Source organism: Oncorhynchus kisutch, linkage group LG19 (assembly GCF_002021735.2).
Source record: "Oncorhynchus kisutch isolate 150728-3 linkage group LG19, Okis_V2, whole genome shotgun sequence".
Classification (NCBI taxonomy): domain Eukaryota; kingdom Metazoa; phylum Chordata; class Actinopteri; order Salmoniformes; family Salmonidae; genus Oncorhynchus; species Oncorhynchus kisutch.
This window is the reverse complement of record NC_034192.2, coordinates 67,833,600-67,857,704: the sequence shown is the minus strand read 5'-3', so window position 1 is coordinate 67,857,704 and position 24,105 is coordinate 67,833,600. Positions and strand designations below refer to the sequence as shown.

The following is a 24,105-nucleotide window of genomic DNA, read 5'->3' as shown; positions in this document are numbered from 1 at the left end:
CTGAGTGAATGGTCTGGATAGGGCTGAGTGACTGGACTGGTTGAATGGTCTGGATAGGGCTGAGTGACTGGACTGGTTGAATGGTCAGGATAGGGCTGAGTGAATGGTCTGGATAGGGCTGAGTGACTGGACTGGTTGAATGGTCTGGATAGGGCTGAGTTACTGGACTGTGAATGGTTTTGATAGGGCTGAGTGACAGGACTGGGTGATTTGTCTGGATAGGGCTGAGTGACTGGACTGGGTGAATAGTCTGGATAGGGCTGAGTGACTTGACTGGGTGAATGGTCTGGATAGGGCTGAGTTACTGGACTAGGTGACTGGTCTGGATAGGGCTGAGTGATTGGACTGGGTGAATGGTCTGGATAGGGCTGAGTGACTGGACTAGGTGACTGGTCTGGATAGGGCTGAGTGACTGGACTGGGTGACTGGTCTGGATAGGGCAGAGTGACTTGACTGGGTGAATGGTCTGGATAGGGCTGAGTGACTTTACTGTGTGAATGCTCTGGATAGGGCTGAGTGACTGGACTGGGTGAATGGTCTGGATAGGGCTGAGTGACTGGACTGGGTGAATGGTTTTGATAGGGCTGAGTGACTGGTCTGGGTGAATGGTCTGGATAGGGCTGAGTGACTGGACTGTGTGAATGGTTTTGATAGGGCTGAGTGACTGGACTGGGTGAATGGTCTGGATAGGGCTGAGTGACTGGACTGTGTGAATGGTTTTGATAGGGCTGAGTGACTGGACTGGGTGATTTGTCTGGATAGGTCTGAGTGACTGGACTGTGTGAATGGTTTTGATAGGGCTGAGTGACTGGTCTGGATATGGCTGAGTGACTGGACTGGGTTAATGGTCTGGATAGGGCTGAGTGACTGGACTGGGTGAAAGGTCTGGATAGGGCTGAGTGACTGGACTGGGTGACTGGTCTGGATAGGGCAGAGTGACTTGACTGGGTGAATGGTCTGGATAGGGCTGAGTGACTGGACTGTGTGAATGCTCTGGATAGGGCTGAGTGACTGGACTGGTTGAATGGTCAGGATAGGGCTGAGTGACTGGGCTGTGTGAATGGTCTGGATAGGGCTGAGTGACTGGGCTGTGTGAATGGTCAGGATAGGGCATAGTGAATGGTCTGGATAGGGCTGAGTTACTGGACTGGGTGACTGGTCTGGATAGGGCTGAGTTACTGGACTAGGTGACTGGTCTGGATAGGGCTGAGTGATTGGACTGGGTGAATAGTCTGGATAGGGCTGAGTGACTTGACTGGGTGAATGGTCTGGAGAGGGCTGAGTGAATGGTCTGGATAGGGCTGAGTGACTGGACTGGGTGAATAGTCTGGATAGGGCTGAGGGACTGGGCTGGGTGAATGGTCTTGATAGGGCTGCGTGACTGGGCTGTGTGAATGGTCTGGATAGGACTGGGTGAATGTTCTGGATAGGGCTGAGTGACTGGACTGGGTGAATGGTCTGGATAGGGCTGAGTGACTGGACTGAGTGAATGGTCTGGGTAGGGCTGGGTGAATGGTCTGGATAGGGCTGGGTGAATGGTCTGGATATGACTGAGTGACTGGACTGGGTGAATGGTCTGGATAGGGCTGAGTGACTGGACTGGGTGAATGGTCTGGATAGGGCTGGGTGAATGGTCTGGAGAGGGCTGGGTGAATGGTCTGGATAGGACTGAGTGACTGGACTGGGTGAATGGTCTGGATAGGGCTGAGTGACTGGACTGGGGGAATGGTCTGGATAGAGCTGAGTGAATGGTCTGGATAGGGCTGAGTAAATGGTCTGGATAGGGCTGAGTGACTGGACTGGTTGAATGGTCAGGATAGGTCTGAGTGAATGGTCTGGATAGGGCTGAGTGACTGAACTGGTTGAATGGTCTGGAAAGGGCTGAGTTACTGGACTGTGAATGGTTTTGATAGGGCTGAGTGACAGGACTGGGTGATTTGTCTGGATAGGGCTGAGTGACTGGACTGGGTGAATAGTCTGGATAGGGCTGAGTGACTTGACTGGGTGAATGGTCTGGATAGGGCTGAGTTACTGGACTAGGTGACTGGTCTGGATAGGGCTGAGTGATTGGACTGGGTGAATGGTCTGGATAGGGCTGAGTGACTGGACTAGGTGACTGGTCTGGATAGGGCTGAGTGACTGGACTGGGTGACTGGTCTGGATAGGGCAGAGTGACTTGACTGGGTGAATGGTCTGGATAGGGCTGAGTGACTTTACTGTGTGAATGCTCTGGATAGGGCTGAGTGACTGGACTGGGTGAATGGTCTGGATAGGGCTGAGTGACTGGACTGGGTGAATGGTTTTGATAGGGCTGAGTGACTGGTCTGGGTGAATGGTCTGGATAGGGCTGAGTGACTGGACTGTGTGAATGGTTTTGATAGGGCTGAGTGACTGGACTGGGTGAATGGTCTGGATAGGGCTGAGTGACTGGACTGTGTGAATGGTTTTGATAGGGCTGAGTGACTGGACTGGGTGATTTGTCTGGATAGGTCTGAGTGACTGGACTGTGTGAATGGTTTTGATAGGGCTGAGTGACTGGTCTGGATATGGCTGAGTGACTGGACTGGGTTAATGGTCTGGATAGGGCTGAGTGACTGGACTGGGTGAAAGGTCTGGATAGGGCTGAGTGACTGGACTGGGTGACTGGTCTGGATAGGGCAGAGTGACTTGACTGGGTGAATGGTCTGGATAGGGCTGAGTGACTGGACTGTGTGAATGCTCTGGATAGGGCTGAGTGACTGGACTGGTTGAATGGTCAGGATAGGGCTGAGTGACTGGGCTGTGTGAATGGTCTGGATAGGGCTGAGTGACTGGGCTGTGTGAATGGTCTGGATAGGGCTGAGTTACTGGACTAGGTGACTGGTCTGGATAGGGCTGAGTGATTGGACTGGGTGAATAGTCTGGATAGGGCTGAGTGACTTGACTGGGTGAATGGTCTGGAGAGGGCTGAGTGAATGGTCTGGATAGGGCTGAGTGACTGGACTGGGTGAATAGTCTGGATAGGGCTGAGGGACTGGGCTGGGTGAATGGTCTTGATAGGGCTGCGTGACTGGGCTGTGTGAATGGTCTGGATAGGACTGGGTGAATGTTCTGGATAGGGCTGAGTGACTGGACTGGGTGAATGGTCTGGATAGGGCTGAGTGACTGGACTGAGTGAATGGTCTGGGTAGGGCTGGGTGAATGGTCTGGATAGGGCTGGGTGAATGGTCTGGATATGACTGAGTGACTGGACTGGGTGAATGGTCTGGATAGGGCTGAGTGACTGGACTGGGTGAATGGTCTGGATAGGGCTGGGTGAATGGTCTGGAGAGGGCTGGGTGAATGGTCTGGATAGGACTGAGTGACTGGACTGGGTGAATGGTCTGGATAGGGCTGAGTGACTGGACTGGGGGAATGGTCTGGATAGAGCTGAGTGAATGGTCTGGATAGGGCTGAGTAAATGGTCTGGATAGGGCTGAGTGACTGGACTGGTTGAATGGTCAGGATAGGTCTGAGTGAATGGTCTGGATAGGGCTGAGTGACTGAACTGGTTGAATGGTCTGGATAGGGCTGAGTGACTGGACTGGTTGAATGGTCAGGATATGGCTGAGTGACTGGGCTGTGTGAATGGTCAGGATAGGGCATAGTGAATGGTCTGGATAGGGCTGAGTGACTGGACTGGGTGACTGGTCTGGATAGGGCTGAGTTACTGGACTAGGTGACTGGTCTGGATAGGGCTGAGTGATTGGACTGGGTGAATGGTCTGGATAGGGCTGAGTGACTGGACTGGGTTAATGGTCTGGATAGGGCTGAGTGACTGGACTGGGTGAAAGGTCTGGATAGGGCTGAGTGACTGGACTGGGTGAATGGACTGGATAGGGCTGAGTGACTGGACTGGGTGATTTGTCTGGATAGGGCTGAGTGACTGGACTGGGTGAATGGTCTGGATAGGGCTGAGTGACTGGACTGGGTGAATGGTCTGGATAGGGCTGAGTGACTGGTCTGGATAGGCGTGATCACACAGTCGTCTGGAACAGCTGATGCTCTCATGCATGCCTCGGTGTTGCTTGCCTCGAAGTGAGCATATAAGCGATTTAGCTCATCTGGTAGGCATGTGTCACTGGGCAGCTCACAGCTGTGTTTCCATTTGTAGTCTGTTATAGTTTGCAAGCCCTGCCACATAAGACGAGTGTCGGAGCCGGTGTAGTACGATTCAATCTTAGCCCTGTATTGACGCTTTGCCTGTTTGATGGTTCGTCCGAGGGCATAGCAGGATTTCTTGTAAGCTTCCGGGTTAGAGTCCCGCACCTTGAAAGCGGCAGCTCTACCCTTTAGCTCAGTGTGAATGTTGCCTGTATTCCATGGCTTCTGGTTGGGGTATGTATGTATGTACAGTCAGTGTGGGGACGACATCCTCGATGCACTTATTGTTCTCTAGTGGTTTCCCATAACATAGATTAATTAGTGTTGTTTATTATTTTATTTAACCTTTATTTAACTAGGCAAGTCAGTTTGGGGGCAGAACTGGGGCGGCAGGGTAGCCTAGTGGTTAGAGCGTTGGACTAGTAACCGGAAGGTTGCAAGTTCAAATCCCCGAGCTGACAAAGTACAAATCTGTCGTTCTGCCCCTGAACAGGCAGTTAACCGACTGTTCCTAGACCGTCATTGAAAATAAGAATTTGTTCTTAACTGACTTGACTAGTTAAATAAAGGTAAAATAAAATAACAAATTCTTATTTACAATGACGGCCTACCAAAAGTTCTCCTGAGCGGACGGTGGATGGGATTAAAAATATTGGACAAGAGAGACCACATAAAGAGTGACGAAAGACAACAACGTAGCATGACAACATGGCAGCAGCACATGAAAACACAGCATGGTAGGAACACTACATACAGTGCCTTGCGAAAGTATTCGGCCCCCTTGAACTTTGCAACCTTTTGCCACATTTCAGGCTTCAAACATAAAGATATAAAACTGTATTTTTTTTGTGAAGAATCAACAACAAGTGGGACACAATCATGAAGTGGAACGACATTTATTGGATATTTCAAACTTTTTTAACAAATCAAAAACTGAAAAATTGGGCGTGCAAAATTATTCAGCCCCTTTACTTTCAGTGCAGCAAACTCTCTCCAGAAATTCAGTGAGGATCTCTGAATGATCCAATGTTGACCTAAATGACTAATGATGATAAATACAATCCACCTGTGTGTAATCAAGTCTCCGTATAAATGCACCTGCACTGTGATAGTCTCAGAGGTCCATTAAAAGTGCAGAGAGCATCATGAAGAACAAGGAACACACCAGGCAGGTCCGAGATACTGTTGTGAAGAAGTTTAAAGCCGGATTTGGATACAAAAGATTTCCCAAGCTTTAAACATCCTAAGGAGCACTGTGCAAGTGATAATATTGAAATGGAAGGAGTATCAGACCACTGCAAATCTACCAAGACCTGGCCGTCCCTCTAAACTTTCAACTCATACAAGGAGAAGACTGATCAGAGATGCAGCCAAGAGGCCCATGATCACTCTGGATGACCTGCAGAGATCTACAGCTGAGGTGGGAGACTCTGTCCATAGGACAACAATCAGTCGTATATTGCAAGTGGCAAGAAGAAAGCCATTTCTTAAAGATATCCATAAAAAGTGTCGTTTAAAGTTTGCCACAAGCCACCTGGGAGACACACCAAACATGTGGAAGAAGGTGCTCTGGTCAGATGAAACCAAAATTTAACTTTTTGGCAACAATGCAAAATGTTATGTTTGGCGTAAAAGCAACACAGCCCATCACCCTGAGCATACCATCCCCACTGTCAAACATGGTGGTGGCAGCATCATGGTTTGGACCTGCTTTTCTTCAGCAGGGACAGGGAAGATGGTTAAAATTGATGGGAAGATGGATGGAGCCAAATACAGGACCATTCTGGAAGAAAACCTGATGGAGTCTGCAAAAGACCTGAGACTGGGACGGAGATTTGTCTTCCAACAAGACAATGATCCAAAACATAAAGCAAAATCTACAATGGAATGGTTCAAAAATAAACATATCCAGGTGTTAGTATGGCCAAGTCAAAGTCCAGACCTGAATCCAATCGAGAATCTGTGGAAAGAACTGAAAACTGCTGTTCACAAATGCTCTCCATCCAACCTCACTGAGCTCGATCTGTTTTGCAAGGAGGAATGGGAAAAAATGTCAGTCTCTCGATGTGCAAAACTGATAGAGACATACCCCAAGCGACTTACAGCTGTAATCGCAGCAAAAGGTGGCGCTACAAAGTATTAACTTAAGGGGGCTGAATAATTTTGCACGCCCAATTTTTCAGTTTTTGATTTGTTAAAAAAGTTTGAAATATCCAATAAATGTCGTTCCACTTCATGATTGTGTCCCACTTGATGTTGATTCTTCACAAAAAAATACAGTTTTATATCTTTATGTTTGAAGCCTGAAATGTGGCAAAAGGTCGCAAAGTTCAAGGGGGCCGAATACTTTCGCAAGGCACTGTAGGTCTCTCTAAGACAACATCACATGGCAGTAACACAAAATGACAACACAGCATGGTACAAACATTATTGGGCCCAGACAACAGCACAAAGGACAAGAAGGTAGAGACAACAATACATCAGGCAAAGCAGCCACAACTGTCAGTAAGAGTGTCCATGATTGAGTCTTTGAATGAAGAGATTGAGATAAAACTGTACAGTGACTGTTGCAGCTCGTTCCAATCGCTAGCTGCAGCGAACTGAAAAGATGAGCGACCTAGGGAGGTGTGTGTTTTAGGGACCTTTAACAGAATGTGACTGGCAGAACAAGTGTTGTATGTGGAGGATGAGGGCTGCAGTAGATATCTCAGATAGGGGGGGAGTGAGGCCTAAGAGGGTTTTTATAAATAAGCATCAAACAGTGGGTCTTGTGACAGGTATACAGAGATGACCAGTTTACAGAGGAGCATAGAGTACAGTGACGTGTCCTATAAAAAGCATTGGTGGCCAATCTGATGGCCGAATGGTATAGAACATCTAGCTGCTCGAGAGCACCCTTACCTGGCGATCTATAAATTACGTCTCCGTAATCTAGCATGGGTAGGATGGTCATCTGAATCAGGGTTAGTTTGGCAGCTGGGGTGAAAGAGGTTTGATTACTATAGAGAAAACCAAGTCTAGATTTAACTTTAGCCTGCAGCTTTGATATGTGCTGAGAGAAGGACAGTGTACCATCTAGTCATACTCCCAAGTACTTGTATGAGGTGACTATCTCAAGCTCTAAACCCTCAGAGGTAGTAATAACACCTGTGGGGAGAGGGCCATTCTTCTTATCAAACCACATGACCTTTGTTTTGGAGGTGTTCAGAACAAAGGGCAGAGAAAGCTTGAAAGCTAAGAAAGCTATGTGCGCTAGTTCTATGCTTCCCGTTCATAAATTTCGTGTGTGTGTCTTTTACTTTCGGTTTTGTACACCAGCTTCAAACAAAACATTTTTGGTTATGTAAAAGATATTTAAATTAAGGTGAAATAAATAAAAAATATTTCACAGCGGTTTCGATGGTACAATGATTCTCTACACTAAACCTGCTTGTTTTGTCAAACTATTAGCATTTTTTTTGTTGCATAGTACAGGAAATGGTCCCTTTCTGCATAGTACATCTTTAAGGGTAGCTTTAGCATAGCTTAACTTCCTCCAGTGGGAAGTAATTGGTCAACTATATTTTCAGAGTAGCTTCCCCAACTAGTAATTCTATGTATATGGGTTCCTGATTCTAACTCAGCTGTGTGTGTGGGTGCAGGATTTTGTTCCAGCCAAGCAATCACACAAGTAATACATTCCTCATTGATGAACAGGATTTGATGATCAGTTGCATCAGGTGTCATTGCTTGATTGGAACAGAAGCCTGCTGTCACACCAACTCTTAGCCCTCTGCAGATAAGACTCACCCTGCTCTCACAGCGGATACAGGACAATGCTGACAACTAGTGGTCATAAACATAACTACACTATCCACAACAAGAGACAAAATGGAGTCTGCTCTTAGAAGCTCCTCCAATACTTTTCTTCCTTCCCTCTTTTTATTGGTTCTATGAAAAGGTATGACTTTTTTTAAAATTAGTAGATTTATCTCAGAGGTAGTCATGGTATAAATGTGGTGAGAACTGAGACCCAGGCTTTTCTGTGTCTATACAGAGCAGCTGTCCTAGTCCTGGACTAAACACACATCAAGGAGAACAGTTAATAAACCAGGACGAAGGCAGAACCCTAGGAGAACCAAGCATTTCACTACACCCGCAATAACATCTTCTAAATGTGTGTATGTGATCAATAAAATTAGATTTGAAAAGGCATGAGAATGGAGTAGGATTAATGTTCCAGAAAAAAACATCCCTAGTTTTCCTTCTGGATTAGTCAAGAGCTAATTTCACACCTGTGAGTGAAGCCACAACAGACCTATAACAGAATAACATTTGAATTAAAACCCAACTACCCAGGGCTAGGATGTAAAAGATGCAACAACGTTTTGAGGAAAATTGACAGGACTGGTTTTATTGGAGAATTCCAGAACATCAGAGGGACAGAGACTCCTGCACACATCAGAGAACCTCTTATCTAAAAAAAACAGTGTGTTTAGAAAACCAGCAAGATGGAAAGCTGTTGCACACACGGCTGCTGTAGTCGCCTAGGAGACATGCATGTCACTGTTACAGGGTCGCCTAGGAGACATGCATGTCACTGTTACAGGGTCGCCTAGGAGACATGCATGTCACTGTGCCCGGAATTTCTCTCTTCCTCTTCCTTATTGGACAACACACTTTCAACACGCTTAGAACATGTTTCATGTAAAAACAGGAACATTTAGACAAAGCAAAAGGAACTCACTGCACATAACAGACGGGATCAAAACAGTTAATTATCCAGGAATAAGGTAGAACCCTAGGAGAACCAACTGTGGAGGAGGGGGGCACAGGAACACACAACTCACTATGGGACGGGACGCGCTTTCCTTCCTACACAATCATGAAATGCTGTTTAATTAAAAAAGATTTTAGTGTGTTCATCTTGCCTGCAGACACTTTGTTGATATGACCACTGCAGATCTGCATTATATTACTCAGCTTGGCTTTGTGCTAAAAATCTGTACGGATAGTAGATAGTATACTTATAAAATCACTGATAAAAATATTCCTCTGTTAACAATATGCCTTGGAGGGGGACCACGAACACTGGGGCAGGCTGGGGGGGGGGGGGGGGTCGGAGGTCAGGGGTCGGCAGTGTTGCTACTCAGACTTGGCTTCCTCCTTCTCCGCCTCGGGAGCATCCTCCATCTGCAGGGTCAGAGGTTAGAGGTCAGTAGAACAACCTGACATTCCTGTTGGTAGTTTCTCATCCTAAAACAGGAGCTTATCTCTGCCATCAAGCTGACCAATGTCTTCTAATGTCCCTTTATGACCAGCATCAGGTCCTCTACAGTCCATGTCTTTATGACCAGCCTCAGGCCCTCAACAGTCCATGATGTCTTTATGACCAGCCTCAGGCCCTCAACAGTCCATGATGTCTTTATGACCAGCATCAGGTCCTCTACAGTCTATGATGTCTTTATGACCAGCCTCATGTCCTCTACAGTCCATGATGTCTTTTTCTGTTGGTAGTTTCTCATCCTAAAACAGGAGCTTATCTCTGCCATCAAGCTGACCAATGTCTTCTAATGTCCCTTTATGACCAGCATCAGGTCCTCTACAGTCCATGTCTTTATGACCAGCCTCAGGCCCTCAACAGTCCATGATGTCTTTATGACCAGCCTCAGGCCCTCAACAGTCCATGATGTCTTTATGACCAGCATCAGGTCCTCTACAGTCTATGATGTCTTTATGACCAGCCTCATGTCCTCTACAGTCCATGATGTCTTTATGACCAGCCTCAGGCCCTCAACAGTCCATGATGTCTTTATGACCAGCCTCATGTCCTCTACAGTCCATGATGTCTTTATGACCAGCCTCAGGTCCTCAACAGTCCATTATGTCTTTATGACCAGCATCAGGTCCTCAACAGTCCATGATGTCTTTATGACCAGCATCAGGTCCTCTACAGTCCATGATGTCTTTATGACCAGCATCAGGTCCTCTACAGTCCATGATTTCTTTATGACCAGCATCAGGTCCTCTACAGTCCATGATGTCTTTATGACCAGCATCAGGTCCTCTACAGTCCATGATGTCTTTCTAGTTCCTCCTAGGACTCTGTCTCTAGATCCATCTATACTCCTTTATGTCTGCAATGACTGTCTTCTTTGTCCTATACCTGTTAATGACCATTGAATGTCTGCCTATGACCTGTCGTATGTATAGTAATGTACAGTATAGTAGTATTTTTATTTAACCAAGCAAGTCAGTTATGAAGTGGTTATTATTTATAATGACGGCCTACCCCGGCCAAACCCTAACAATGCCGGGCCAATTGTGCGCCGCCCTACGGGATTCCCAATCACAGCCGGCTGTGATACAGCCTGGAATCGAACCAGGGTCTGTAGTGACGCCTCTAGCACTGAGATGCAGTGCCTTAGACCGCTACGCCACTCGGGAGCCCATAGTATAGTAGTGTACAGTATAGTAGTATATACTGTAGTACTGTATAGTCGTGTACAGTATAGTGGTGAATAGTAGTGCACAGTACAGTAGTATACAGTACAGTAGTTTATAGTAGTGTATATTATAGTAGTATATACTGTAGTAGTGTAGTCGTGTACAGTATAGTGGTGAATAGTAGTGCACAGTACAGTAGTATACAGTACAGTAGTGCACAGTACAGTAGTGCACTGTAGAGTAGTATATAGTATAGTAGTGCACTGTAGAGTAGTATATAGTAAAGTAGTGCACTTTAGGCTAGTATATAGTATAGTAGTGCACTGTAGACTAGTATATAGTATAGTAGTGCACTGTAGAGTAGTAAAGAGTATAGTAGTGCACTGTAGAGTAGTAAATAGTATAGTAGTGCACTGTAGAGTAGTATATAGTATAGTAGTGCACTGTAGAGTAGTATATAGTATAGTAGTGCACTGTAGACTAGTATATAGTATAGTAGTGCACTGTAGAGTAGTATATAGTATAGTAGTGCACTGTAGAGTAGTATATAGTATAGTAGCACTGTAGAGTAGTAAATAGTATAGTAGTGCACTGTAGAGTAGTAAATAGTATAGTAGTGCATTGTAGAGTAGTATATAGTATAGTAGTGCACTGTAGAGTAGTATATAGTATAGTAGTGCACTATAGAGTAGTATATAGTATAGTAGTGCACTGTAGAGTAGTATATAGTATAGTAGTGCACTGTAGAGTAGTATATAGTATAGTAGTGCACTGTAGAGTAGTATATAGTATAGTAGTGCACTGTAGAGTAGTATATAGTATATTAGTGCACTGTAGAGTAGTATATAGTATAGTAGTATATAGGATAGTAGTGCACTGTAGAGCAGTATATAGTATAGTAGTATATAGTATAGTAGTGCACTGTAGAGTAGTATATAGTATAGTAGTGCACTGTAGAGTAGTATATAGTATAGTAGTGCACTGTAGAGTAGTATATAGTATAGTAGTGCACTGTAGAGTAGTATATAGTGTAGTTGTGCACTGTAGAGTAGTATATAGTATAGTAGTGCACTGTAGAGTAGTGTATAGGATAGTAGTGCACTGTAGAGTACTATATAGTATAGTAGTGCACTGTAGAGTAGTATATAGTATAGTAGTGCACTGTAGAGTAGTATATAGTAGTGCACTGTAGAGTAGTGTATAGTAGTGCACTGTAGAGTAGTGTATAGTAGTGCACTGTAGAGTAGTATATAGTATAGTAGTGCACTGTAGAGTAGTATATAGTATAGTAGTGCACTGTAGAGTAGTATATAGTATAGTAGTGCACTGTAGAGTAGTAAATAGTATAGTAGTGCACTGTAGAGTAGTAAATAGTATAGTAGTGCACTGTAGAGTAGTATATAGTATAGTAGTGCACTGTAGAGTAGTAAATAGTATAGTAGTGCACTGTAGAGTAGTAAATAGTATAGTAGTGCACTGTAGAGTAGTATATAGTATAGTAGTGCACTGTAGAGTAGTATATAGTATAGTAGTGCACTGTAGAGTAGTAAATAGTATAGTAGTGCATTGTAGAGTAGTAAATAGTATAGTAGTGCATTGTAGAGTAGTATATAGTATAGTAGTGCACAGTACAGTAGTGCACTGTAGAGTAGTATATAGTATAGTAGTGCACTATAGAGTAGTATTTAGTATAGTAGTGCACTGTAGAGTAGTATATAGTATAGTAGTGCACTGTAGAGTAGTATATAGTATAGTAGTGCACTGTAGAGTAGTATATAGTATAGTAGTGCACAGTAGAGTAGTATATAGTATAGTAGTGCACTGTAGAGTAGTATATAGTATAGTAGTGCACTGTAGAGTAGTATATAGTATAGTAGTGCACTGTAGAGTAGTATATAGTATATTAGTGCACTGTAGAGTAGTATATAGTATAGTAGTATATAGGATAGTAGTGCACTGTAGAGCAGTATATAGTATAGTAGTGCACAGTACAGTAGTGCACTGTAGAGTAGTATATAGTATAGTAGTGCACTGTAGAGTAGTATATAGTATAGTAGTGCACTGTAGAGTAGTATATAGTATAGTTGTGCACTGTAGAGTAGTATATAGTATAGTAGTGCACTGTAGAGTAGTGTATAGGATAGTAGTGCACTGTAGAGTAGTATATAGTATAGTAGTGCACTGTAGAGTAGTATATAGTATAGTAGTGCACTGTAGAGTAGTAAATAGTATAGTAGTGCACTGTAGAGTAGTATATAGTATAGTAGTGCACTGTAGAGTAGTATATAGTATAGTAGTGCACTGTAGAGTAGTATATAGTATAGTAGTGCACTGTAGAGTAGTATATAGTATAGTAGTGCACTGTAGAGTAGTATATAGTATAGTAGTGCACTGTAGAGTAGTATATAGTATAGTAGTGCACTGTAGAGTAGTATATAGTATAGTAGTGCACTGTAGAGTAGTATATAGTATAGTAGTGCACTGTAGAGTAGTATATAGTATAGTAGTGCACTGTAGAGTAGTATATAGTATAGTAGTGCACTGTAGAGTAGTATATAGTATAGTAGTGCACTGTAGAGTAGTAAATAGTATAGTAGTGCACTGTAGAGTAGTATAGTATAGTAGTGCACTGTAGAGTAGTATATAGTATAGTAGTGCACTGTAGAGTAGTAAATAGTATAGTAGTGCACTGTAGAGTAGTAAATAGTATAGTAGTGCATTGTAGAGTAGTATATAGTATAGTAGTGCACTGTAGAGTAGTAAATAGTATAGTAGTGCATTGTAGAGTAGTAAATAGTATAGTAGTGCATTGTAGAGCAGTATATAGTATAGTAGTGCACAGTACAGTAGTGCACTGTAGAGTAGTATATAGTATAGTAGTGCACTATAGAGTAGTATTTAGTATAGTAGTGCACTGTAGAGTAGTATATAGTATAGTAGTGCACTGTAGAGTAGTATATAGTATAGTAGTGCACTGTAGAGTAGTAAATAGTATAGTAGTGCACTGTAGAGTAGTATATAGTATAGTAGTGCACAGTAGAGTAGTATATAGTATAGTAGTGCACTGTAGAGTAGTATATAGTATAGTAGTGCACTGTAGAGTAGTATATAGTATAGTAGTGCACTGTAGAGTAGTATATAGTATATTAGTGCACTGTAGAGTAGTATATAGTATAGTAGTATATAGGATAGTAGTGCACTGTAGAGCAGTATATAGTATAGTAGTGCACAGTACAGTAGTGCACTGTAGAGTAGTATATAGTATAGTAGTGCACTGTAGAGTAGTATATAGTATAGTAGTATATAGTATAGTTGTGCACTGTAGAGTAGTATATAGTATAGTAGTGCACAGTATAGTAGTATATAGTATAGTAGTCTACAGTATAGTAGTCTATAGTACTGTAGTCTACAGTAGAGTAGTATATAGTACTGTAGTCTACAGTAGAGTAGTAAATAGTATAGTAGTGCATTGTAGAGTAGTATATAGTATAGTAGTGCACTGTAGAGTAGTAAATAGTATAGTAGTGCATTGTAGAGTAGTAAATAGTACAGTAGTGCACTGTAGAGTAGTAAATAGTATAGTAGTGCATTGTAGAGTAGTATATAGTATAGTAGTGCACAGTACAGTAGTGCACTGTAGAGTAGTATATAGTATAGTAGTGCACTATAGAGTAGTATTTAGTATAGTAGTGCGCTGTAGAGTAGTATATAGTATATTAGTGCACTGTAGAGTAGTATATAGTATAGTAGTGCACAGTAGAGTAGTATATAGTATAGTAGTGCACTGTAGAGTAGTATATAGTATAGTAGTGCACTGTAGAGTAGTATATAGTATATTAGTGCACTGTAGAGTAGTATATAGTATAGTAGTATATAGGATAGTAGTGCACTGTAGAGCAGTATATAGTATAGTAGTGCACAGTACAGTAGTGCACTGTAGAGTAGTATATAGTATAGTAGTGCACTGTAGAGTAGTATATAGGATAGTAGTGCACTGTAGAGTAGTATATAGTATAGTAGTGCACTGTAGAGTAGTATATAGTATAGTAGTGCACTATAAAGTAGTATTTAGTATAGTAGTGCACTGTAGAATAGTATATAGTATAGTAGTGCACAGTAGAGTAGTATATAGTATAGTAGTGCACAGTAGAGTAGTATATAGTATAGTAGTGCACTGTAGAGTAGTATATAGTATAGTAGTGCACTGTAGAGTAGTATAGTATAGTAGTGCACTGTAGAGTAGTATATAGTATATTAGTGCACTGTAGAGTAGTATATAGTATAGTAGTATATAGGATAGTAGTGCACTGTAGAGCAGTATATAGTATAGTAGTGCACAGTACAGTAGTGCACTGTAGAGTAGTATATAGTATAGTAGTGCACTGTAGAGTAGTATATAGTATAGTAGTGCACTGTAGAGTAGTATATAGTATAGTTGTGCACTGTAGAGTAGTATATAGTATAGTAGTGCACTGTAGAGTAGTGTATAGGATAGTAGTGCACTGTAGAGTAGTATATAGTATAGTAGTGCACTGTAGAGTAGTATATAGTATAGTAGTGCACTGTAGAGTAGTAAATAGTATAGTAGTGCACTGTAGAGTAGTATATAGTATAGTAGTGCACTGTAGAGTAGTATATAGTATAGTAGTGCACTGTAGAGTAGTATATAGTATAGTAGTGCACTGTAGAGTAGTATATAGTATAGTAGTGCACTGTAGAGTAGTATATAGTATAGTAGTGCACTGTAGAGTAGTATATAGTATAGTAGTGCACTGTAGAGTAGTATATAGTATAGTAGTGCACTGTAGAGTAGTATATAGTATAGTAGTGCACTGTAGAGTAGTATATAGTATAGTAGTGCACTGTAGAGTAGTATATAGTATAGTAGTGCACTGTAGAGTAGTATATAGTATAGTAGTGCACTGTAGAGTAGTAAATAGTATAGTAGTGCACTGTAGAGTAGTATAGTATAGTAGTGCACTGTAGAGTAGTATATAGTATAGTAGTGCACTGTAGAGTAGTAAATAGTATAGTAGTGCACTGTAGAGTAGTAAATAGTATAGTAGTGCATTGTAGAGTAGTATATAGTATAGTAGTGCACTGTAGAGTAGTAAATAGTATAGTAGTGCATTGTAGAGTAGTAAATAGTATAGTAGTGCATTGTAGAGCAGTATATAGTATAGTAGTGCACAGTACAGTAGTGCACTGTAGAGTAGTATATAGTATAGTAGTGCACTATAGAGTAGTATTTAGTATAGTAGTGCACTGTAGAGTAGTATATAGTATAGTAGTGCACTGTAGAGTAGTATATAGTATAGTAGTGCACTGTAGAGTAGTAAATAGTATAGTAGTGCACTGTAGAGTAGTATATAGTATAGTAGTGCACAGTAGAGTAGTATATAGTATAGTAGTGCACTGTAGAGTAGTATATAGTATAGTAGTGCACTGTAGAGTAGTATATAGTATAGTAGTGCACTGTAGAGTAGTATATAGTATATTAGTGCACTGTAGAGTAGTATATAGTATAGTAGTATATAGGATAGTAGTGCACTGTAGAGCAGTATATAGTATAGTAGTGCACAGTACAGTAGTGCACTGTAGAGTAGTATATAGTATAGTAGTGCACTGTAGAGTAGTATATAGTATAGTAGTATATAGTATAGTTGTGCACTGTAGAGTAGTATATAGTATAGTAGTGCACAGTATAGTAGTATATAGTATAGTAGTCTACAGTATAGTAGTCTATAGTACTGTAGTCTACAGTAGAGTAGTATATAGTACTGTAGTCTACAGTAGAGTAGTAAATAGTATAGTAGTGCATTGTAGAGTAGTATATAGTATAGTAGTGCACTGTAGAGTAGTAAATAGTATAGTAGTGCATTGTAGAGTAGTAAATAGTACAGTAGTGCACTGTAGAGTAGTAAATAGTATAGTAGTGCATTGTAGAGTAGTATATAGTATAGTAGTGCACAGTACAGTAGTGCACTGTAGAGTAGTATATAGTATAGTAGTGCACTATAGAGTAGTATTTAGTATAGTAGTGCGCTGTAGAGTAGTATATAGTATATTAGTGCACTGTAGAGTAGTATATAGTATAGTAGTGCACAGTAGAGTAGTATATAGTATAGTAGTGCACTGTAGAGTAGTATATAGTATAGTAGTGCACTGTAGAGTAGTATATAGTATATTAGTGCACTGTAGAGTAGTATATAGTATAGTAGTATATAGGATAGTAGTGCACTGTAGAGCAGTATATAGTATAGTAGTGCACAGTACAGTAGTGCACTGTAGAGTAGTATATAGTATAGTAGTGCACTGTAGAGTAGTATATAGGATAGTAGTGCACTGTAGAGTAGTATATAGTATAGTAGTGCACTGTAGAGTAGTATATAGTATAGTAGTGCACTATAAAGTAGTATTTAGTATAGTAGTGCACTGTAGAATAGTATATAGTATAGTAGTGCACAGTAGAGTAGTATATAGTATAGTAGTGCACAGTAGAGTAGTATATAGTATAGTAGTGCACTGTAGAGTAGTATATAGTATAGTAGTGCACTGTAGAGTAGTATATAGTATAGTAGTGCACTGTAGAGTAGTATATAGTATATTAGTGCACTGTAGAGTAGTATATAGTATAGTAGTATATAGGATAGTAGTGCACTGTAGAGCAGTATATAGTATAGTAGTGCACAGTACAGTAGTGCACTGTAGAGTAGTATATAGTATAGTAGTGCACTGTAGAGTAGTATATAGGATAGTAGTGCACTGTAGAGTAGTATATAGTATAGTTGTGCACTGTAGAGTAGTATATAGTATAGTAGTGCACAGTATAGTAGTATATAGTATAGTAGTCTACAGTATAGTAGTCTATAGTACTGTAGTCTACAGTAGAGTAGTATATAGTACTGTAGTCTACAGTAGAGTAGTCTATAGTACTGTAGTCTACAGTAGAGTAGTAAATAGTATAGTAGTGCATTGTAGAGTAGTATATAGTATAGTAGTGCACTGTAGAGTAGTAAATAGTATAGTAGTGCATTGTAGAGTAGTAAATAGTATAGTAGTGCATTGTAGAGTAGTATATAGTATAGTAGTGCACAGTACAGTAGTGCACTGTAGAGTAGTATATAGTATAGTAGTGCACTATAGAGTAGTATTTAGTATAGTAGTGCGCTGTAGAGTAGTATATAGTATAGTAGTGCACTGTAGAGTAGTATATAGTATAGTAGTGCACAGTAGAGTAGTATATAGTATAGTAGTGCACTGTAGAGTAGTATATAGTATAGTAGTGCACTGTAGAGTAGTATATAGTATATTAGTGCACTGTAGAGTAGTATATAGTATAGTAGTATATAGGATAGTAGTGCACTGTAGAGCAGTATATAGTATAGTAGTGCACAGTACAGTAGTGCACTGTAGAGTAGTATATAGTATAGTAGTGCACTGTAGAGTAGTATATAGGATAGTAGTGCACTGTAGAGTAGTATATAGTATAGTTGTGCACTGTAGAGTAGTATATAGTATAGTAGTGCACAGTATAGTAGTATATAGTATAGTAGTCTACAGTAGAGTAGTATATAGTACTGTAGTCTACAGTAGAGTAGTCTATAGTACTGTAGTCTACAGTAGAGTAGTATATAGTATAGTAGTCTACAGTATAGTAGTCTATAGTACTGTAGTCTACAGTAGAGTAGTATATAGTACTGTAGTCTACAGTAGAGTAGTATATAGTACTGTAGTCTACAGTAGAGTAGTATATAGTACTGTAGTCTACAGTAGAGTAGTATATAGTATAGTAGTCTACAGTATAGTAATAAAATTGTCCAGTATAGTAATGTATATTACCTGGTTGGTCTTGGCATCTCCGTTCTCAGAGTGGTTCTCCTCAGCAGCTTCAGCCTCTGCGTTCTCCTTCGCTGCTGCCTTCTTAGTTTTCTTCTCCTCCTTCTTGTCGTTCACAGCCTTCTCTTTCTGGGTGGGGGGGGGGGTGACAGACATTATCTACAGAGCCTTCGGAAAGTATTCAGACCCCTTGACTTTTTCCACATTTTAGGTTACAGCCTTATTCTAAAATGGATTAAATCAGGTTTTTTTGAGTGGCCCCGCACAAACCCCCATATTGACAAAGCAAAAACTGTTTTTTATACATTTTCTCCAGAGATGTTTGATTGGTTCCAAGTCCAGGCTCTGGCTGGGCCACTCAAGGACATTCATAGACTTGTCCCTTAGCCACTCCTGCGTTGTCTTGGCTGTGTGCTTAGGGTCGTTGTCCTATTGGAAGGTGAACCTTCGCCCCAGTCTGATGTCCTGAGCGCTCTGGAGCAGATTTTCATCAAGGATCTCTCCGTACTTTGCGCCATTCATCTTTCCCTCGATCCTGACTAGTCTCCCAGTCCCTGCCGTTGAAAAACAACCCCACAACATGATGCTTCCACCAACATGCTTCACTGTAAGGATGGTGGCATGGTTTCTTCCAGATGTGACACTTGGCATTCAGGCCAAAGACTTCAATCTTGGTTTCATCAGACCAGAGGATCTTGTTTTTTCATGGTCAGAGTCTTTAGGTGCCTTTTACTGAGGAATGGCTTCTGTCTGGTCACTCTACCATAAAGGCCTGCTTGGTGGAGTGCTGCAGAGATGGTTGTCCTTCTGGAAGGTTCTCCCATCTCCAAAGAGGAACTCTGTCAGAGTGACCATCGGGTTCTTGGTCACCTCCCTGACCAAGACCCTTCTCCCCCTATTGCTCAGTTTGGCCGGGCGGCCAGCTCTAAAACATTTGCAAAAAAATCTAAAAACCTATTTTTACTTTATCATTATGGGGTATTGTGTGTAGATTGATGAGGATGTATGTATTTTTGTGCCCATTTTAGAATAAGGCTGTAACTTAACAACACTCTGAACACTCTCTCCAAAGGCACTGTATACTATGTTCATATGTATGCCTTCTCTTTCTGGAGAGGGGGGTTTGTAGTTGTGTTTTTTTGTGATGATTCTGGGGTTTGTAGTTCTGTAATGCGATGTTCTAGTCTTTTGTTCTGTTTGATGGTTCTTGAGTTTGAAGTGGTGTTGTGTGCAGCCCTGGGGTTTGTAGTTCTGTTCTCGTACCTTTGCTGGTTTCTCCTTCTTGGCCTTGGGTTCAGTCTTGGCTGGGGCTGGTTTCTGGAGAGAGAGAACAATGTGTTCTACAACCACTGATCATTCCTAGTTCTACTGACCAATAGGTGCTAAAGCTTCAGATCTACTGACCAATAGGTGCTAAGGCTTCAGATCTACTGACCAATAGGAGCTAGGGCTTCAGATCTACTGACCAATAGATGCTAGGGCTTCAGATCTACTGACCAATAGATGTTAGGGCTTCAGATCTACTGACCAATAGATGCAAGGGCTTCAGATCTACTGACCAATAGATGCTAGGGCTTCAGATCTACTGACCAATAGATGCTAGGGCTTCAGATCTACTGACCAATAGGAGCTAGGGCTTCAGATCTACTGACCAATAGATGCTAGGGCTTCAGATGCTAGGGCTTCTTATGTGGAATACTGTAGTATTGTAGCAGAGGTTATAAAGGTGTTATAATCTTTAATTTCCTGCTATATAGAGACAATACATGTGTAATTACCTGCTGTATATATAGAGACAATGCATGTGTAATTACCTGCTGTATATATAGAGACAATACGTGTGTAATTACCTGCTGTATATATAGAGACAATACGTGTGTAATTACCTGCTGTATATATAGAGACTATGTGTAATTACCTGCTGTATATACAGAGACAATGCATGTGTAATTACCTGCTGTATATATAGAGACAATACGTGTGTAATTACCTGCTGTATATATAGAGACAATACGTGTGTAATTACCTGCTGTATATATAGAGACTATGTGTAATTACCTGCTGTATATATAGAGACAATACGTGTGTAATTACCTGCTGTATATATAGAGACAATACGTGTGTAATTACCTGCTGTATATATAGAGACAATACGTGTGTAATTACCTGCTGTATATATAGAGACAATACGTGTGTAATTACCTGCTGTATATATAGAGACAATACGTGTGTAATTAACTGCTGTATATATAGAGACAATACGTGTGTAATTACCTGCTGTATATATAGAGACAATACGTGTGTAATTACCTGCTGTATATATAGAGACAATACGTGTGTAATTACCTGCTGTATATATAGAGACAATACGTGTGTAATTACCTGCTGTATATATAGAGACAATACGTGTGTAATTACCTGCTGTATATATAGAGACAATACGTGTGTAATTACCTGGTATATATAGTAATACATGTGTAATGATTGTATGCTGATTGTAGCTGAGGTTGTGTTTTATTTGTCATATAGTGGTTGTATGATGTGTTATAAGGTGGTATATTGGTATTTGATGTGTTGTACGCTTAATTATAGTCTATAAATGTGCTTTAAGCTGCAATAAGAGGTTATAAATGTGTCAAAACTGGTGTATAGGTTATATGATGCGTCATAAGGTAGTATATAATGTCTGTATCGTAGCTGGTCTCACCGCTGATAACCGGGCGGATCTCCTCTGGGGCTGCAACAGGAAGAGGAAGAGAAAACATGTCAACACACACACTGTCAGAGACCAACTATGTTGAAACGGAGCTGATAAAGAATAGTAATTATAAGTGATGGGTTGTAGTTGATGTCAGTGATGAGTATGTCTCAGTCTCACCTCCTCCTTGGCGTCCCCAGCGGCTCCCTGATGAGGACAAACAACAAAAACAACTTTTATCACAAAAACACTTCTCTATAAGAGCAGGCAACAGTCTACGGTGACTCAAATTACACATTTATGAACTGTCAGGGAAGACCCCAGATAACTTTTAAATTTCAAGAAAAAAGTAAAAATGTCATAGATAATGTAAAAATAAACTTGTTTTTAGACCCATTAGATTGAAGTGTAATGTAATACTTGAGTTTTGTTAACAGTTTATATGTTTTGGGACCAGTAACACTGAAAGTTGGGGTCCTAAAGTATCTGTCTCTCTTTCTCCACTCTCTCCATCTCTCTCTTCTGTCTATGAGCTCAGGCAGGATTTGAAAACTCGCGCGGGACGGAATAAGCAAGAGGGAGGAGCAGAGTTAAGCCTCCGCAGCGCCGCCCGGCGGTAGAGACACGAAACTGCAACCACCTGGGACCATGAACAAAGACAAAAAATATACATTTGTATCGAAATAAGACGACGACTGCATCTTTTAACGATCAGAATTGAAACTATTGATACTAAAGCGAATTCTCGAGGTAATTTTGGGCGGATTGAGGGGAAAATGGCGGTAACTGAAGCGTTTATGTTCGGTAGGTCGAAGAAGAGAGGAAGACTTGGGCTGCAAAGCATGGCTGCTGGTTGTGCTTTAACTACATGGAGACAGAGAGAGACTTCTGGCTTCCCAAAGGACAGCGACCACCGGTCGCCAGACTTTTAAGCCCGCAAGCGATCAGAAAAATATTAATTTAAACATTTAAAAAATATTTATTTTTTTAGCCTACCCTCCAAATAAATGCCGTAAATTCCCCAAAGAATATGTTTATAATTAAGTAATCGTTGGAGGGGATGGCGCTCCACATTCATTTGCAAGCCATCAATAGCTGCCTGCTTTTGTTTCACAATCCTCTCTAAATAGTCACCAAACTACGTACCTTTCTCTTGGGCATGTTGGATTCTTGGAGATTCTCTTTCAGATGGAACTATAAAGTGTTTAGCTAGCTAGCTGTTGTGAGTTAGGTGCATGTGAAGCCAAGTGTCTGCTGCTGCCTGGTCCGTGTAGTAAACACACAGGAACAGCCACCAGACTGGCTGAATGGGGGGAGGGGTGCGGCTAAACGCAGGATTGATGTGCTCTCCGCCAATTACGGAGCGCTATTCGCAGCTGCAGAACACGGAGAATTTGGGAACCGGTGATGTTCTTTACGCGCGAAGTGCTTCTAGCAAAAGGAGGGAAGGAAAAAAAATCACCATGAAATAATATCGAGCGCTTGATTAGTAGGTGCCCCTGCGAACAGATAACATGATTTGGGTCTAGAGGTTGCGTTTAATTTATAGTCTTATTTCAATGAAACTCATAAAATAATCCCCCTCTATTCCCAGCATAATAAAAATACTGTCTCTACTCCACCATTATAACTTCTGCCCAAAACAAGGCGGAAAATACATTAACATTTGGCTTCGTGCTTGTGGCCAACATGGCGCCCTTCTAGCTCGACACATTTTTGTTTGTCGGCTTTTCTAAATGAATCTGAGGAGAGGGAACGTTTACGTCGCATCGTCCGGGCGCCTGTAGGTGGCTTCAGCTCCAAAACCCAGTGTGAATGAATGAGCAGTTCTCCCTGCACGCCTGGCGGCCGAGGACAGACGGCACACCTCACTAAAACATCCTCAGTCTTCCTCTCTTATCTAGTCAGACACACCGAATAGAGATAGAAAGCGCGGAATATGAATGATCACCTTCAAATGTGACCAACTAGCCTTGCATTACGTACTTCTATTAGCTATTGTAATTCACAGCCATTATCTCAAACTGGACTAAAATCCCAAAAGGGCCAGATGTACCGGTATTGTAGTGGGGATGCAGTGTTTCATGTATGCCACGGGAGGGCGCTCTGAGACGCCCTTTGACCGTCACCTGGTGCGACATTGCAACCAAATATAACTGGGTTCTATTCTGACGTCATTCTAATGGATGCAACCCTGCTACTTCTTGATACATTGTTGCATTCAGTCACAAAATGGAGCTGAACGTTAGATTAAGTCAGACTGTGAAAATAGACATCACATTGACTGGACAGACTAGGACTAGAAGGTTATATTAATCTCTCTTGAAAGTTACAGTTCCTGACTCGATATCTACGCTTTTAGGCTATCGAGTCCGTGGTCGACTTTTTGCCACTGATTAAGTCACGGAGACATGATTCAACGAGCGAGGGAGTGAAATAACACCACTGCAAATACAACCTATATTTATGTTTATTTATTTTCCCTTTTGTACTTTAGCTATTTGCACATCGTTACAACATGACATTTGAAATGTCCTTATTATTTTGGAACTTCTGTAAGTGTAATGTTCAAAGTTCATTTTTTATTGTTTATTATCTATTTCACTTGCTTTGGCAATGTAAACATGTGTTTTCCATTATGTACAATTGCACTAAATATTATTTGAATAATGCGAGATGTTAAATCCCAGCAGTCTTTAAAATGACATTCAGGAGAGAAAGGTTTTCAATAGTTGTTTTTAATTCATAAAAACAATATGAATTGGAATATAATATTATAATGGAATATAACTAATAACAATAACTAGTAACTTAACTATGTATTCAGTGTAACTGATGCGGCAACTCTTATGCTCTGCTATTGCACAATTCTAATTTGTGCGTAGGTCACAAATGAAGCTATCCCCAGTCAAATTGGAGCACAACTCATGAGCCCACCACCTGCACTGTTCACACGTAGTCTAGTCCCCACCAGTGACTGAAACAAAAATACACTCCGCATCCCATTCTTTGGTGGCTGA

The 24,105-nt window shown here is 41.2% G+C and overlaps 1 protein-coding gene across 2 annotated transcripts; it reads right to left on the bottom strand.

Annotated features, from left to right (window-relative positions):
• Nucleotides 1-8,487: 8,487 nt before the first annotated feature.
• On the bottom strand, nucleotides 8,488-22,395 carry LOC109886194 (non-histone chromosomal protein HMG-14A-like). 2 transcript variants are annotated; one of them, XM_031797157.1, is made up of 6 exons: nucleotides 22,232-22,395; nucleotides 21,266-21,295; nucleotides 21,095-21,124; nucleotides 19,651-19,704; nucleotides 18,391-18,516; nucleotides 8,488-9,294 (listed from the first exon to the last, which is right to left on the bottom strand). In XM_031797157.1, exons 1-6 carry the CDS (start codon nucleotides 22,244-22,246, stop codon nucleotides 9,247-9,249), a joined length of 303 nt encoding a protein of 100 aa, XP_031653017.1. In that variant the 5' UTR covers nucleotides 22,247-22,395; the 3' UTR covers nucleotides 8,488-9,246. The 2 variants fall into 2 exon arrangements, with proteins under 2 accessions (XP_031653017.1, XP_031653018.1); XM_031797158.1 differs by having other exon boundaries at nucleotides 21,266-21,292; nucleotides 22,232-22,394.
• Nucleotides 22,396-24,105: the final 1,710 nt, after the last annotated feature.

Excerpts from the sequence above, each read along its gene's own strand:
- LOC109886194 (XM_031797157.1), bottom strand. Across the intron at positions 19,705-21,094 it reads GATCCGCCCGGTTATCAGCG|AAACCAGCCCCAGCCAAGAC; the intron begins GTGAGACCAGCT and ends CTCTCTCTCCAG. Across the intron at positions 18,517-19,650 it reads AGAAGGAGAAACCAGCAAAG|AAAGAGAAGGCTGTGAACGA; the intron begins GTACGAGAACAG and ends CCCCCCACCCAG.